This window comes from Pelophylax lessonae (assembly GCF_965119305.1).
Source record: "Pelophylax lessonae genome assembly, chromosome: 2".
Classification (NCBI taxonomy): Eukaryota; Metazoa; Chordata; class Amphibia; order Anura; family Ranidae; genus Pelophylax; species Pelophylax lessonae.
In genome coordinates, this window is record NC_138769.1 from 485,282,310 (window position 1) to 485,299,099 (window position 16,790).

The 16,790-nt window shown below is 40.8% G+C and overlaps 1 protein-coding gene across 2 annotated transcripts in view; it reads right to left on the reverse strand.

Moving 5' to 3' along the window:
* The window catches only part of NALCN (sodium leak channel, non-selective), an 897,007-nt gene that overhangs the window by 82,778 nt on the left and 797,439 nt on the right, over positions 1–16,790 (reverse strand). For both annotated transcript variants that reach the window (XM_082245388.1, XM_082245387.1), the window contains 3 exons: positions 15,649–15,755; positions 13,362–13,482; positions 10,860–10,958 (listed from right to left, as the gene is read on the reverse strand). In XM_082245388.1, the coding sequence (XP_082101514.1) occupies positions 10,860–10,958; positions 13,362–13,482; positions 15,649–15,755 (327 nt within the window). The remainder of the gene's footprint in view (positions 1–10,859; positions 10,959–13,361; positions 13,483–15,648; positions 15,756–16,790) is intronic.

Below are 16,790 nucleotides of genomic sequence, written 5' to 3' on the forward strand. Positions count from 1 at the left end.
CACGTACCGACACAGACTATCCCGCAATTTAATTGATCCCCAAAGGTTTTTATTGAATAGCGGAATAGGAAATATGATCAAAAAATGTGTATGTATCTCACACGTACAGAAGCACACTAGGCCCCAATTACTATTGTTTGTACACCTAAAAGGATGGATGAGGAGGAGGAGGAGTATGGAACAGGCAGCACCCTCAAAGCTTCAGAAGTATGAGATGAACCCCAAAAACTTGGAAAGGTGGATCTCACACGTACCGACACAGACTATCCCGCAATTTAATTGATCCCCAAAGGTTTTTATTGAATAGCGGAATAGGAAATATGATCAAAAAATGTGTATGTATCTCACACGTACAGAAGCACACTAGGCCCCAATTACTATTGTTTGTACACCTAAAAGGATGGATGAGGAGGAGGAGGAGTATGGAACAGGCAGCACCCTCAAAGCTTCAGAAGTATGAGATGAACCCCAAAAACTTGGAAAGGTGGATCTCACACGTACCGACACAGACTATCCCGCAATTTAATTGATCCCCAAAGGTTTTTATTGAATAGCGGAATAGGAAATATGATCAAAAAAAGTGTATGTATCTCGCACGTACAGAAACACACTAGGCCCCAATTACTATTGTTTGTACACCTAAAAGGATGGATGAGGAGGAGGAGGAGTATGGAACAGGCAGCACCCTCAAAGCTTCAGAAGTATGAGATGAACCCCAAAAACTTGGAAAGGTGGATCTCACACGTACCGACACAGACTATTCCGCAATTTAATTGATCCCCAAAGGTTTTTATTGAATAGCGGAATAGGAAATATGATCAAAAAATGTGTATGTATCTCACACGTACAGAAGCACACTAGGCCCCAATTACTATTGTTTGTACACCTAAAAGGATGGATGAGGAGGAGGAGGAGTATGGAACAGGCAGCACCCTCAAAGCTTCAGAAGTATGAGATGAACCCCAAAAACTTGGAAAGGTGGATCTCACACGTACCGACACAGACTATCCCGCAATTTAATTGATCCCCAAAGGTTTTTATTGAATAGCGGAATAGGAAATATGATCAAAAAAAGTGTATGTATCTCGCACGTACACAACCACACTAGGCCCCAATTACTATTGTTTGTACCCCTAAAAGGCTAGATGAGGAGTAGGGGGGGTATGGAACAGGCAGCACCCTCAAACCTTCAGAAGTATGAGATGAACCCCAACAACTTGGAAAGGTGGATCTCTCTCACACGTACCGACACAGACTATCCCGCAATTCAATTGATCCTCAAAGGTTTTTATTGAATAGCGGAATAGGAAATATGATCAAAAAAAGTGTATGTATCTCGCACGTACACAACCACACTAGGCCCCAATTACTATTGTTTGTACCCCTAAAAGGCTAGATGAGGAGTAGGGGGGGTATGGAACAGGCAGCACCCTCAAACCTTCAGAAGTATGAGATGAACCCCAACAACTTGGAAAGGTGGATCTCTCTCACACGTACCAACACAGACTATCCCCCAATTTAACTGATCCCCAGAGGTTTTTGATTAAATAGCGGAATAGAAAATATGATCCCAAAAAAGTGTATGTATATCACACGTACACAACCACACTAGGCCCCAATTACTATTGTTTGTACCCCTAAAAGGCTAGGAGTAGGGGGAGTATGGAACAGGCAGCACCCTCAAACCTTCAGAAGTATGAGATGAACCCCAACAACTTGGAAAGGTGGATCTCTCTCACACGTACCAACACAGACTATCCCCCAATTTAACTGATCCCCAAAGGTTTTTGATTAAATAGCGGAATAGAAAATATGATCCCAAAAAAGTGTATGTATATCACACGTACACAACCACACTAGGCCCCAATTACTATTGTTTGTACCCCTAAAAGGCTAGGAGTAGGGGGAGTATGGAACAGGCAGCACCCTCAAACCTTCAGAAGTATGAGATGAACCCCAACAACTTGGAAAGGTGGATCTCTCTCACACGTACCAACACAGACTATCCCCCAATTTAACTGATCCCCAGAGGTTTTTGATTAAATAGCGGAATAGAAAATATGATCCCAAAAAAGTGTATGTATATCACACGTACACAACCACACTAGGCCCCAATTACTATTGTTTGTACCCCTAAAAGGCTAGGAGTAGGGGGAGTATGGAACAGGCAGCACCCTCAAACCTTCAGAAGTATGAGATGAACCCCAACAACTTGGAAAGGTGGATCTCTCTCACACGTACCAACACAGACTATCCCCCAATTTAACTGATCCCCAGAGGTTTTTGATTAAATAGCGGAATAGAAAATATGATCCCAAAAAAGTGTATGTATATCACACGTACACAACCACACTAGGCCCCAATTACTATTGTTTGTACCCCTAAAAGGCTAGGAGTAGGGGGAGTATGGAACAGGCAGCACCCTCAAACCTTCAGAAGTATGAGATGAACCCCAACAACTTGGAAAGGTGGATCTCTCTCACACGTACCAACACAGACTATCCCCCAATTTAACTGATCCCCAGAGGTTTTTGATTAAATAGCGGAATAGAAAATATGATCCCAAAAAAGTGTATGTATATCACACGTACACAACCACACTAGGCCCCAATTACTATTGTTTGTACCCCTAAAAGGCTAGGAGTAGGGGGGAGTATGGAACAGGCAGCACCCTCAAACCTTCAGAAGTATGAGATGAACCCCAACAACTTGGAAAGGTGGATCTCTCTCACACGTACCAACACAGACTATCCCCCAATTTAACTGATCCCCAGAGGTTTTTGATTAAATAGCGGAATAGAAAATATGATCCCAAAAAAGTGTATGTATATCACACGTACACAACCACACTAGGCCCCAATTACTATTGTTTGTACCCCTAAAAGGCTAGGAGTAGGGGGGAGTATGGAACAGGCAGCACCCTCAAACCTTCAGAAGTATGAGATGAACCCCAACAACTTGGAAAGGTGGATCTCTCTCACACGTACCAACACAGACTATCCCCCAATTTAACTGATCCCCAGAGGTTTTTGATTAAATAGCGGAATAGAAAATATGATCCCAAAAAAGTGTATGTATATCACACGTACACAACCACACTAGGCCCCAATTACTATTGTTTGTACCCCTAAAAGGCTAGGAGTAGGGGGAGTATGGAACAGGCAGCACCCTCAAACCTTCAGAAGTATGAGATGAACCCCAACAACTTGGAAAGGTGGATCTCTCTCACACGTACCAACACAGACTATCCCCCAATTTAACTGATCCCCAGAGGTTTTTGATTAAATAGCGGAATAGAAAATATGATTCCAAAAAAGTGTATGTATATCACACGTACACAACCACACTAGGCCCCAATTACTATTGTTTGTACCCCTAAAAGGCTAGGAGTAGGGGGGAGTATGGAACAGGCAGCACCCTCAAACCTTCAGAAGTATGAGATGAACCCCAACAACTTGGAAAGGTGGATCTCTCTCACACGTACCAACACAGACTATCCCCCAATTTAACTGATCCCCAGAGGTTTTTGATTAAATAGCGGAATAGAAAATATGATCCCAAAAAAGTGTATGTATATCACACGTACACAACCACACTAGGCCCCAATTACTATTGTTTGTACCCCTAAAAGGCTAGGAGTAGGGGGGAGTATGGAACAGGCAGCACCCTCAAACCTTCAGAAGTATGAGATGAACCCCAACAACTTGGAAAGGTGGATCTCTCTCACACGTACCAACACAGACTATCCCCCAATTTAACTGATCCCCAGAGGTTTTTGATTAAATAGCGGAATAGAAAATATGATCCCAAAAAAGTGTATGTATATCACACGTACACAACCACACTAGGCCCCAATTACTATTGTTTGTACCCCTAAAAGGCTAGGAGTAGGGGGAGTATGGAACAGGCAGCACCCTCAAACCTTCAGAAGTATGAGATGAACCCCAACAACTTGGAAAGGTGGATCTCTCTCACACGTACCAACACAGACTATCCCCCAATTTAACTGATCCCCAGAGGTTTTTGATTAAATAGCGGAATAGAAAATATGATCCCAAAAAAGTGTATGTATATCACACGTACACAACCACACTAGGCCCCAATTACTATTGTTTGTACCCCTAAAAGGCTAGGAGTAGGGGGAGTATGGAACAGGCAGCACCCTCAAACCTTCAGAAGTATGAGATGAACCCCAACAACTTGGAAAGGTGGATCTCTCTCACACGTACCAACACAGACTATCCCCCAATTTAACTGATCCCCAAAGGTTTTTGATTAAATAGCGGAATAGAAAATATGATCCCAAAAAAGTGTATGTATATCACACGTACACAACCACACTAGGCCCCAATTACTATTGTTTGTACCCCTAAAAGGCTAGGAGTAGGGGGAGTATGGAACAGGCAGCACCCTCAAACCTTCAGAAGTATGAGATGAACCCCAACAACTTGGAAAGGTGGATCTCTCTCACACGTACCAACACAGACTATCCCCCAATTTAACTGATCCCCAAAGGTTTTTGATTAAATAGCGGAATAGAAAATATGATCCCAAAAAAGTGTATGTATATCACACGTACACAACCACACTAGGCCCCAATTACTATTGTTTGTACCCCTAAAAGGCTAGGAGTAGGGGGGAGTATGGAACAGGCAGCACCCTCAAACCTTCAGAAGTATGAGATGAACCCCAACAACTTGGAAAGGTGGATCTCTCTCACACGTACCAACACAGACTATCCCCCAATTTAACTGATCCCCAGAGGTTTTTGATTAAATAGCGGAATAGAAAATATGATCCCAAAAAAGTGTATGTATATCACACGTACACAACCACACTAGGCCCCAATTACTATTGTTTGTACCCCTAAAAGGCTAGGAGTAGGGGGAGTATGGAACAGGCAGCACCCTCAAACCTTCAGAAGTATGAGATGAACCCCAACAACTTGGAAAGGTGGATCTCTCTCACACGTACCAACACAGACTATCCCCCAATTTAACTGATCCCCAGAGGTTTTTGATTAAATAGCGGAATAGAAAATATGATCCCAAAAAAGTGTATGTATATCACACGTACACAACCACACTAGGCCCCAATTACTATTGTTTGTACCCCTAAAAGGCTAGGAGTAGGGGGAGTATGGAACAGGCAGCACCCTCAAACCTTCAGAAGTATGAGATGAACCCCAACAACTTGGAAAGGTGGATCTCTCTCACACGTACCAACACAGACTATCCCCCAATTTAACTGATCCCCAGAGGTTTTTGATTAAATAGCGGAATAGAAAATATGATCCCAAAAAAGTGTATGTATATCACACGTACACAACCACACTAGGCCCCAATTACTATTGTTTGTACCCCTAAAAGGCTAGGAGTAGGGGGGAGTATGGAACAGGCAGCACCCTCAAACCTTCAGAAGTATGAGATGAACCCCAACAACTTGGAAAGGTGGATCTCTCTCACACGTACCAACACAGACTATCCCCCAATTTAACTGATCCCCAGAGGTTTTTGATTAAATAGCGGAATAGAAAATATGATCCCAAAAAAGTGTATGTATATCACACGTACACAACCACACTAGGCCCCAATTACTATTGTTTGTACCCCTAAAAGGCTAGGAGTAGGGGGGAGTATGGAACAGGCAGCACCCTCAAACCTTCAGAAGTATGAGATGAACCCCAACAACTTGGAAAGGTGGATCTCTCTCACACGTACCAACACAGACTATCCCCCAATTTAACTGATCCCCAGAGGTTTTTGATTAAATAGCGGAATAGAAAATATGATCCCAAAAAAGTGTATGTATATCACACGTACACAACCACACTAGGCCCCAATTACTATTGTTTGTACCCCTAAAAGGCTAGGAGTAGGGGGAGTATGGAACAGGCAGCACCCTCAAACCTTCAGAAGTATGAGATGAACCCCAACAACTTGGAAAGGTGGATCTCTCTCACACGTACCAACACAGACTATCCCCCAATTTAACTGATCCCCAGAGGTTTTTGATTAAATAGCGGAATAGAAAATATGATCCCAAAAAAGTGTATGTATATCACACGTACACAACCACACTAGGCCCCAATTACTATTGTTTGTACCCCTAAAAGGCTAGGAGTAGGGGGGAGTATGGAACAGGCAGCACCCTCAAACCTTCAGAAGTATGAGATGAACCCCAACAACTTGGAAAGGTGGATCTCTCTCACACGTACCAACACAGACTATCCCCCAATTTAACTGATCCCCAAAGGTTTTTGATTAAATAGCGGAATAGAAAATATGATCCCAAAAAAGTGTATGTATATCACACGTACACAACCACACTAGGCCCCAATTACTATTGTTTGTACCCCTAAAAGGCTAGATGAGGAGTAGGGGGAGTATGGAACAGGCAGCACCCTCAAACCTTCAGTATGAGATTGTGTTCACTGTACCCCACAAAGATTGAGTTCACTGCACCCCACAATGATTGTGTTCACTGCACCCCACAAAGATTGTGTTCACTGCACCTCACAAAGATTGTGTTCACTGTACCCCCCAAAGATTGTGTTCACTGCACCCCACAAAGATTCTGTTCACTGTACCCCACAAAGATTGTGTTCACTGCACCCCAAAAAGATTGTGTTCACTGCACCCCAAAAAGGATGTTGTTCACTGCACCCCAAAAAGGATTTTGTTCACTGCACCCCAAAAAGGATGTTGTTCACTCCACCCCAAAAAGATTGTGTTCACTGCACCCCACAAAGATTGTGTTCACTGCACCCCAAAAAGATTGTGTTCACTGCACCCCAAAAATGATTTTGTTCACTGCACCCCAAAAAGGATTTTGTTCACTGCACCCCAAAAAGGATGTTGTTCACTCCACCCCAAAAAGATTGTGTTCACTGCACCCCAAAAAGATTGTGTTCACTGCACCCCACAAAGGATTTTGTTCACTGCACCCCAAAAAGATTGTGTTCACTGCACCCCAAAAAGGATGTTGTTCACTGCACCCCAAAAAGGATTTTGTTCACTGCACCCCAAAAAGATTGTGTTCACTGCACCCCACAAAGGATTTTGTTCACTGCACCCCACAAAGATTGTGTTCACTGCACACCAAAAAGGATTGTGTTCACTGCACCCCAAAAAGATTTTGTTCACTGCACCCCAAAAAGATTGTGTTCACTGCAGCCCAAAAAGATTGTGTTCACTGCAGCCCAAAAAGATTGTGTTCACTGCAGCCCGAAAAGATTGTGTTCACTGCAGCCCAAAAAGATTGTGTTCACTGCAGCCCAAAAAGATTGTGTTCACTGCAGCTCACACACAGAAAAATGGATGTGGATCACTGACACCTGCCTATCTCCAATCCCACACCACACAGCAATATCGATTGTAGTTTGTAGAACACAGTTTCCCTAAAATTCAGCAGACTCTGTCCCTAACAGGATTGAGAAGAGATCGTAGATCAGGATTGAGTGCAGATTCACCCCACCCCCCACACAGCAATATCGATTGTAGTTTGTAGAACACAGTTTCCCTAAAATTCAGCAGACTCTGTCCCTAACAGGATTGAGAAGAGATCGTAGATCAGGATTGAGTGCAGATTCACCCCACCCCCCACACAGCAATATCGATTGTAGTTTGTAGAACACAGTTTCCCTAAAATTCAGCAGACTCTGTCCCTAACAGGATTGAGAAGAGATCGTAGATCAGGATTGAGTGCAGATTCACCCCACCCCCCACACAGCAATATCGATTGTAGTTTGTAGAAGACACTGACCCTATATAATTCAGCAGACTCTATCCCTAAAATGCCTACAACTCGCCCTGCCTAAACACTCCGACCTGTCCCTCAATTCTATCCGGACACAAATGGTTTTTTCCTGCCTATCTTTCCCTAATCAGCAGCCAGCACGTTGATGTGTGCTCTGTCCCTGAATCTAAGCAGCATAATGACGCCGCTGCGGCTGCCTCGAACTTATAAAGACTTGGTCACATGCTTCAGACGGCCAATCACAGCTACTGAGACATTTGCAGGCATGGCTGGGATGGCTTAAGGCACACCAGTTAAACGATTGTTGATTGGCTGTTGAAAGCCCGCCATGAAAAGAGCGCCAAAGCATGCAAAACCCGGAAATAAAACGACCGAACACGGATTTTTACCCGAACATACAGTAAAGTGTCCGTGTCCGTGTTCGGGTACAAAAAATCCAATTATTCGGTACGAACACGAATAATACAGTCCGTGTTCGCTCAACACTACTTAACACCGCTGAGCTTTCCGTTTCAATCTCAGTTTACTTTCTTTTATAGATTTGTAACAAGTATCATCAATATTTTGCCATTTCTCTTTCAAGCTTTTCTAATTGAAATGATAATGTTTGATGAAATGTACTTCATGGTTTGTAGCAAAGAAGCTTGTAAGAAAAAATAAGAACAAGCAAAATGATTATATAACCTAAATATATTGCAAGGGTTTTTAAAACGACTGGATGTTTTTGACAAGGGACAAGCAAGTTTTAAATTGTGATATTAGACCTAACTACCCATATGTAGCAGACTGTGTGGGAATATATAGGAGAAAAATGAACATCTCTACTATGAATGCTATTTCAGAAATTAGGAAATATGTTGTCAACCAATGACCAAAATTTGTACAAATGTGACCAGAACAGCAATGTCTTATATATACTATGTACCAGGCCAGTGTGGAATGGTACATTCTAGAGTTTAGCTAAAACTATGACAAACAACATGAACTATTAATTTATTTTCTAAAAATTATACGATTTTTTCCGAAATTGTTATTTCAATAGATAGTGTGGTTTTCACAGTTGGCAACTGTAAACCAGTCATTATGAGAAATTCACTTCTGTGGTATCACAGAGACTCAGTTTTCAAATCCATACTTGAAGTGTATTTCCACTTTTGCATACAAACTTCATAAAACCCCAGTACAGTAAAACCTTGGTTTGAGAGTAACTTGGTTTAAGAGCGCTTTGCAAGACAAGCAAAATTTTCAAATAAATTTTGACTTGATATACAAGCGATGTCTTGATATACAAGTAGCCTCAAGTCACAGCTGAGTATAAAAGAGAAGAGAGGCGCCTCTAAGTGTAGCAATATGGTTAAATTTAATGAAGGTACAACATGGTTGATGATTGGAACAGGCACATCTAAGGATGCAGGCATCAGGGGTAAAGCTGTCCACATAGGACCATCCTCCGCACCATCATCTACGTCATCCTTTCCATGCTGCCCCTCGCTTTCAGATCGCTTTACTGCAGGGTGGTCTTCCCGGTCAGGATTACAGACTAGCAGTCGGTGGTGCAGAAGATGGTCTATGTGGACAGCTTTACCCCGGATGCCTGCATACTCAGATGTGCCTGTTATATTCATCAACCATGTGAGTTGCTAAATGTTATACCTTCATTAAATGGAACCATATTGCTACCCTGTAGCTCCTGCTGGATTTTGCTTCCAATCCCCTTGTGGAAGTGGCTATTTGTGGATGGACATTGTATGGTTACACAACCTATCGCAATGCTATAATCTTTTTATATGGACTATAAATTGAAGGATTTATAAATAAATGGTTGTGGAATGAATCATCTGAGTTTCCATTATTTCTTATGGGGAAATTCGCTTTGATTTAAGAGTGCTTTGGACTACAAGCATGCTTCCGAAATGAATTATGCTCGCAATCCAAGGTTTTACTGTATATGTTTGGCATGTGTTCCCATTAACACAACATACCTCAACATAAATTAATAAATAAAAAATGACCTACCTTTTAGATGTTTCAAAGAAGAAGGTGTCATGGCTGTTTCTAAGAATTTCTTTAGAGTCTCACACGTCATTGTCCTCACACTATCCCTCAATAAAGCTGTATTGTTCCCAAAACCAAAAATGGAATATATTGCAGCTTACCAATCATTCAATGTGGTGGCTATTTTCACCTGGTGATCTGGCCAGTAACACACCTCCTATATTAGAGTGCCCACACTCTGGAAGAAGGCGCAACAGAGGCACCTTTGGACAACAGAATGCTGGGAAGGAGAATGTTAGCTGTTCAAGCAAATTTAGAGTGCGTGGCAAACTGAAGCCAAACTCCAGCTAACACTTTTTAGGCAGTTATATTAACAGTTTTCTTCCTTTTGGGATAAAGGTTTTACATAAATAAAAACTGATCAATTCAAGCACCCCTTTCAATTTTAAATGATTTATCTCAACCCTATAACTGCTACTTCTGCAGGACAGCTTGTTCTTTTGAAAAACAACAGACTTACTTGCTAGATCACCAAATGAAAAAAAAAGAAAAAAAAGCCCAAAACAGAAAACGAATGCAGCAATTACATGTAAGAGTTAATAGGCTGCATTATAATAAATGATTGCTTCTGGGTTTAATACTTCTTTGACATACAATGCAGGGGTGTGGTTTCTAAATTTTGAACCCTTTATAAGCACAGCAGTGTTTTAATCTAGTTTACAGTTAATAATGAAGAACTACAAACCAAACACAGTTAACTCTACCCATTTGTGTTGCAATTTTTTGCTGATTTTCTTTTAAACCCTTACTATATAAACTGTTTTTTTTGGTGTTCATTCTTTTTTTTTTTGTATTGTCTAATAAAAACCAAGGTTTGTTTTACAAACTTTCAAAACTGTAAGTGAAAAAAAAAAAATACCAAAAACGGTCTGGCCACTTACGGTGACTAAAGGGAGGCAGGGCCCAGCAGCAAAAAGATTGCATTGATTTAAAAAATTTAGGAAAGGATAGTTATAAATATTCAGATCGTAGGTTTCATACTGATTAAGCTGACAAAAAATATGTCAATGTGTTATATTGTATGTAGTGAAGCAGAAAGATCTTACCTTGTTTTCATTGAAATTGGCAATCACCACACCAACAAAGAGAGTAAGGCCTATCATGCAACCAAGGAACACAAAAACATGGATGTATATTCCATGTATCTGTAAGAAAAGACAGATGAACACGTTGTTTAAAAATCTGCAAAGTGTAGCCAGATACTTGGCTAAGAATGAAGAGTGAGAGAAACACTGGCTGCAGCTGCTCTCTGTAGCTGCTGCCCTGTTGTACTAAACTGGGTAAAAGCTATATCAGCAAGAGGAGGGAGTTGCTGAGCAGGAAGAGGTAAAAAAACAGAGTCAGGCAGCACCACACTGTGGGACCTGTAGTCCAGAGGATAAAACTACTGTAAACAAGAGCTTTTGAACTGCATTTCCCAGAAAGAGATTTCTAGGAGGAGCAGAAAGAGCTGTGTTTTTTAAGGCTGTACAGGACAAAGCTTTTTCTTGCCCTGAGGGAGACTGAAGAGTGCACTTCTCTTTTCATTGTGCACCACCACTGCTGCATTTTGACAGCCTGACTGGGAACCGGAGTGCTGAGTTGGGGGGTGCTGACAGTCAGAGTCTCTTGGGTGCAGAGCAGAGAGTGGACTAATCGCTGTGTGTGACCAAATGGTGAGCTACAATATTGCTGGGACTGGTGGGCCGCTGCTGTGTAGATTTACTATCTGTTGCTAGAGAGACTGAGACCTTTAGGAACTGACCATACAGCTATCTAGTAGCCTTACTGCTGCCTTCAGGCTTAAAGTGGAGTTCCACCCCCCCCCTCCATAAATTAAAAGTCAGCAGCTACACATACTGTAGCAGCTGAATTTTAATGTTAGGACACTTACCTGTCTTGGAGTCCAGCGATTTCAGCACTGCAGCCGATGTTTCCATCAGCTGTTGGATGCTGCCGCCGCCATTGCTGGTAAGGGAACCCAAGAGTGAAGCCTTGTGGCTTCACGCCCGGGTCCCCACTTCACGCCCGAGGTCCGACAGAAGTAGGGACAAGGTACCTCTCAAAAAGAGGTACCGGCTCCCCCCTGAAAGGTTCAAATTGTGGCACCAGAGGGGGGGGGGAGGAGACGGATAAGCGGAAGTTCCACTTTTGAGTGGAACTCCGCTTTAACTGGAATTATTCTCATGTGCACCAGCAGTATCACTGGGCCAAAATACTAGCTGGCTGAAGAGTTAGGTTTAAGACTCCTGCTTTACAGCTGCTACACAGACCTTCAACTATTGCTTATGGTAAAAGGTACCACTCAGGTAGCATTCTACCATATCCTAGGCCTTCCCCTAGAGTGCACTCTTGACTAGTTATAGTATTATTATTTGCATATCAGTTAATCATTATATGCACGGTTTATTGCTGACTTTGCTGATTCATAAGTTAATTCCAGTCTAGTGGAACAGAACTCTATTCTATGCTACCCTGGCATAGCGTTCATACTGTCTAGCAGACCTACCTTTGGTGTGTTGATTTACGCTGAAACCACCATTTATTCCAACAGATAGCAAGACATTACATTAATTTAACACTCAGACTATGTACACTAGCAGCTCCTAAACTTGAGTTTAGGAGCCTTTGGCTTTTTTTTGCCAAAGATTCTAACCTCAACTCCATAAAATCCTAATTGTTAATTTACCAAGGCTTTTAGCAGAGTTTAGGAGCTGCTGTGGTTAGGTGAGGTTCAACCACCATTAACCTCCCTCTCCTGAACGAGGAAGAATCTCATTCAGGATAGGAGCATTTTGACCGCCTGCAGCAGGAAAACTCAAAATGCAGCAAAACCGCTGCAAAATCATGGCGCAGTTTTGCAGCGTTTTGTTTTTTCCCACAGCCGTGGTAAATGACAACCAAGTTACATAAAGCCTTAAAGGTCTTGTGTCTATTTTATAGTGCTAATTCACAGTTGAGCTATCTATTGAGGTCTCTATACTTGTGCTCTATAAGTGCTTGCAGTAACTTTCTTTAAAATAGGTGTGTTAGAGGGGCTGAGGTTGTTTTTGGAGTCAAGGCACAGAACAGAGAATCCAAATGCACAAGCAGCTCCTGTGTAGTGGTGGATGCATGGAATAACCTTCCTGCAGAAGTGGTAGCTGCAAATACAGTGAAGGAGTTTAAGCATGCATGGGATAGGCATAAGACTATCCTTCATATAAGATAGGGCCAGGGACTATTCATAGGATTCAGATATATTGGGCAGACTAGATGGGCCAAATGGTTCTTATCTGCCGACACATTCTATGTTTCTATGTTTCTGTGGGGGTAGCGCATCATTAGCAAAGAAATTTTATGTACAAAGATTTCAAACTCAGAAACAGGTCAAATACAGTATGATTTTGAGTTACTTTTACTTGCTCCTGATTTGTTTCTGTGTTGTTTATGATTAAATTATGAGTTGATTTGACTTGCTTCTGATTAGCTTTAAACCACTTTATTGTTACTTTGTGCAGCATTTACAATAATTGAATGGAAATAATTGCCAATGTGCACAAGCCTTTAGATATATATTGAAAACTTACAGGTCCTACACGATGAATGATGACATCCCGAACTTCAACCCAGCCTTTTAAAGATAACACTTCAAACAAAGCCAGCATAGCATTTCCCACATTGTCAAAATTAAAGTTACGGGGATTTGCCCTAGAGAGTAAAAAAACAGAACGGTTATTCAAAAATGTCAAAATTAAGGAGATTTGCCCAAGAGATTCGAGAACTTCAATGCTTCTTGAGTCACTAACCAGAAACAAATATACAGACAGAGTTCTAAATGTTTCCGAAAATCTTTACAACATTGTTCCAGGGTTTATGACTCAAATGTACTGAAGCAGGACACAGCTAGGTAACAAGAGATTTATAGAGCCTGTATTTGCTGGCTGCCTTCTGAAAAGACTAATTACAGGTGTGCTTTAGGGCTCTTTCACGCGGGAGTTCCGCATGTCCAAAAATCATCCTTTTTTTTGCGGATGATATACGGACATAATGTATGTCAATAGCATTGCAGATGTCAGTGGATGACCATCCGCTGACATCCGATTTTCTTCCTTTCAGTTCTGTTCCGTTTTTTGGAACGGAACAGAACCCTATTTTTGTTCTGTTTAAAAAACGGAACGGATGCAAAATCGGATGTCAGCGGTGTCATCCGCTGACATCCGCAATGCCCATAGACATACATTATGTCCGTATACCATCCGCAAACGGATGGGATGATATGCGGACATACGGAGCGGATGACACAAGTGTCATCCGCTCCGTTAAAAAAAGAAAGTGCCGGAGCGGATCGCAATGCGGTCTGCTCCATGTGAAAGAGCCCTTAAGAGGACAGTTATCATCAGTGTTTGCTTCAAAATATGTGTGAGCTATGGTAATATGGAACTCAAACCAAAACATTAAAAGATGTAAAATCTGCCCTATGCAGAAGCAATAGCGCTAAATATTGGCAGATTCACCAACACTGCTAGAGCACAGTGAAAGCAGTGCCCCTTTCTCAAAAAATTCAAGACCAATAGCAAGAGGTTTCCAACCATGGTCTAAACACTGCAAGACCCAAACCAGATACTTTGCTTGTAAAAAAGTGAGTTGTTCATGGCCAGCCTTATTCCTTACATAATGCAAAAAAAAAAAAAAAGAAGATAAAGACTTGGTCTCATTAGGCTAATGAAGACCCATTTACAATGGCTGATGGGGTATAAGTCCTCTACGATAAAGGACTATTTATTTATAATGAGAATATTTTTGTCCTTTAATATACATCACAAAAGAGGTCTCCGGCATCTGGGAATGGATAACAGACAACATATTTTATTTTAGAAAAGTAAAATATGCCAGTAGGCTGTATACAAGACTACAATGAATATTTTAAACAGAGCAAAACATCACATGTTCTTGTTATTTATTAGTTAACATCTATCAGACAGACTATTGGAAATGACAGAAATTGTGTGTTTTTTTTTTTTAAGGTCAGGCAATGTTTAATAGCTATTAAGCATAGTTTTACAGTACATATTCTTGCTCATCTTAAAACTGAACTCCAACCAAACCGCTGAAAACCAAATATCCAAATATGTGAACTGCACTTATGTAAAAATATATTTAAAGGATATATAGTGAAAACATTTTAATTTTGGATAGGAATCAGTATAACAGTTACATTGTTGACATCTGTATCCAGTTAATGTGCTGGAGATACAATAAGAAATAAGAGGAAATCTTGCCAAAGTGAAGGAAATTCTAGTCTTACACATACACATACAGACTTAACAATAACTTATAATTTTAACAGGGGATCTAATCTTTCCCCATTGTATCAAAAATAAAAAAAAAAAGGTTTAACTTTAGATTCTGTTCAGCCAGTCTTGTGATTTACATACTTTACCATGCTAACTAGCCAGCAGGTTTGTCATACTATTTCTTATTGCTGACAGTCTGTGCATTTCCCTCCTGTAATATTAAAACTTTACTTTCCAGCTCATGTGTCTGGAGCATGGTAGGATGATAGTAACATGTAATACAGTAGAGTCAGACTTTCTCACAGTACTGGCATGACCACTGTCAGCTTGATTTTGCTAAAGCCTGTATAAAGTCAGGTTACATGTATTTTTGCTAGTAGCCTTTATAAGATACAGTTTTAAACAAATCATTTTATACTATTTCTTGGGAGTTTCCATCTATTCCCTGGAGTGGGCAATAAATAATTCAGTTCCACTCTGTATAAAGATATATTATACAAACATATATTCAACATCTTTAAACATTGCTAGGCACATTGTTTACACAGCTAAGAGTAGTTTACAAAAAAAGAAAAATTACCAGACTCTTGGAACCCAGAATCCTGGCTTCTTTTCATCTGGTTTCAATTTCAAGTTTAAATTTTTGGAGACACTGACATTAATCCTAAATATTCCATGGCATTTTTCCTAAGAAGAAAGAAAAGAGAAACAGACACATTGAATATAGCTGTAGCTTATGATTTCAACTCCAAATCGAAAAACAAATTCTCATTTTTAGAAATATAAAGAAACAATACTCTTCTGCCCCATACTATCTGTCTTTTTATTATCAAACATATACGGCCACTTATGTAGGAATAGTATCTTCCCTTTCCAGATAGTAAATACAGGAGCTGCCGTGGCAGTCAGAGGTCATTTTAAGACTGACAGTTGCCGATCTGTTAAAGTATATGTAAAATCAAATTGGTATATACATTTTGTAAAGAACCTGAAAGAGTTAGAGCCTGTAAAGCGTTTTGGGCATCTGCAGGGATGGTTCACCCCTCCATTTTTTTGGTGACTATTGTCACCAAGACAGTAAGTGATGAAAGACCTGAAATTTTTGTCACCAAAATAGAAGGTGAGGGTGGATTTTCCAATGTAGCGCCTATTCAGTGACAACTAAAGAAAACTAAAACTATAAGAGGGGAATTCCCTTCACTTTGAGTACAATTTCTGTTGCATCCACACAACAAGCAGTGAAGAGAAATCTCCCCAAAGTGGACAAAGGCAGTTAAAAAAAAAGAAAAGCTGACAAAAGTTTTAACCACTGTTTACTTTATCCAAAACTAAAATGAAACATTTTGGCTCTATATTCACTTTAATTGTCTGATCCCAAAGTCATTATCCTATCATTTGAGTGTACCCTGTGTTAGGTCAGTTGGCAGATTGAAATTGACTTTGACTTTTGTGACCACAGACCTGGGGCTCCAGCTAAAGTGGCAGGCTCAGAAAAAGTAAAGTATAGTAAAGCCGAAAGAAAAATTTGATGAGGATGCCTGAGCAGTTATAATTACGAAGAATATTCAGGTTAATGCATAACATACATCTTAACAGGTAAGAGCTGGATTGTGTGAAAACACAGCTGCCTTCCTGCATCTAGGAGTACTCTAACTACTAGCCCAAAACATTTTTTAGACCCATCAGAGAAATGGTAACTACCAGTAATCAGTTCCTTAGTAG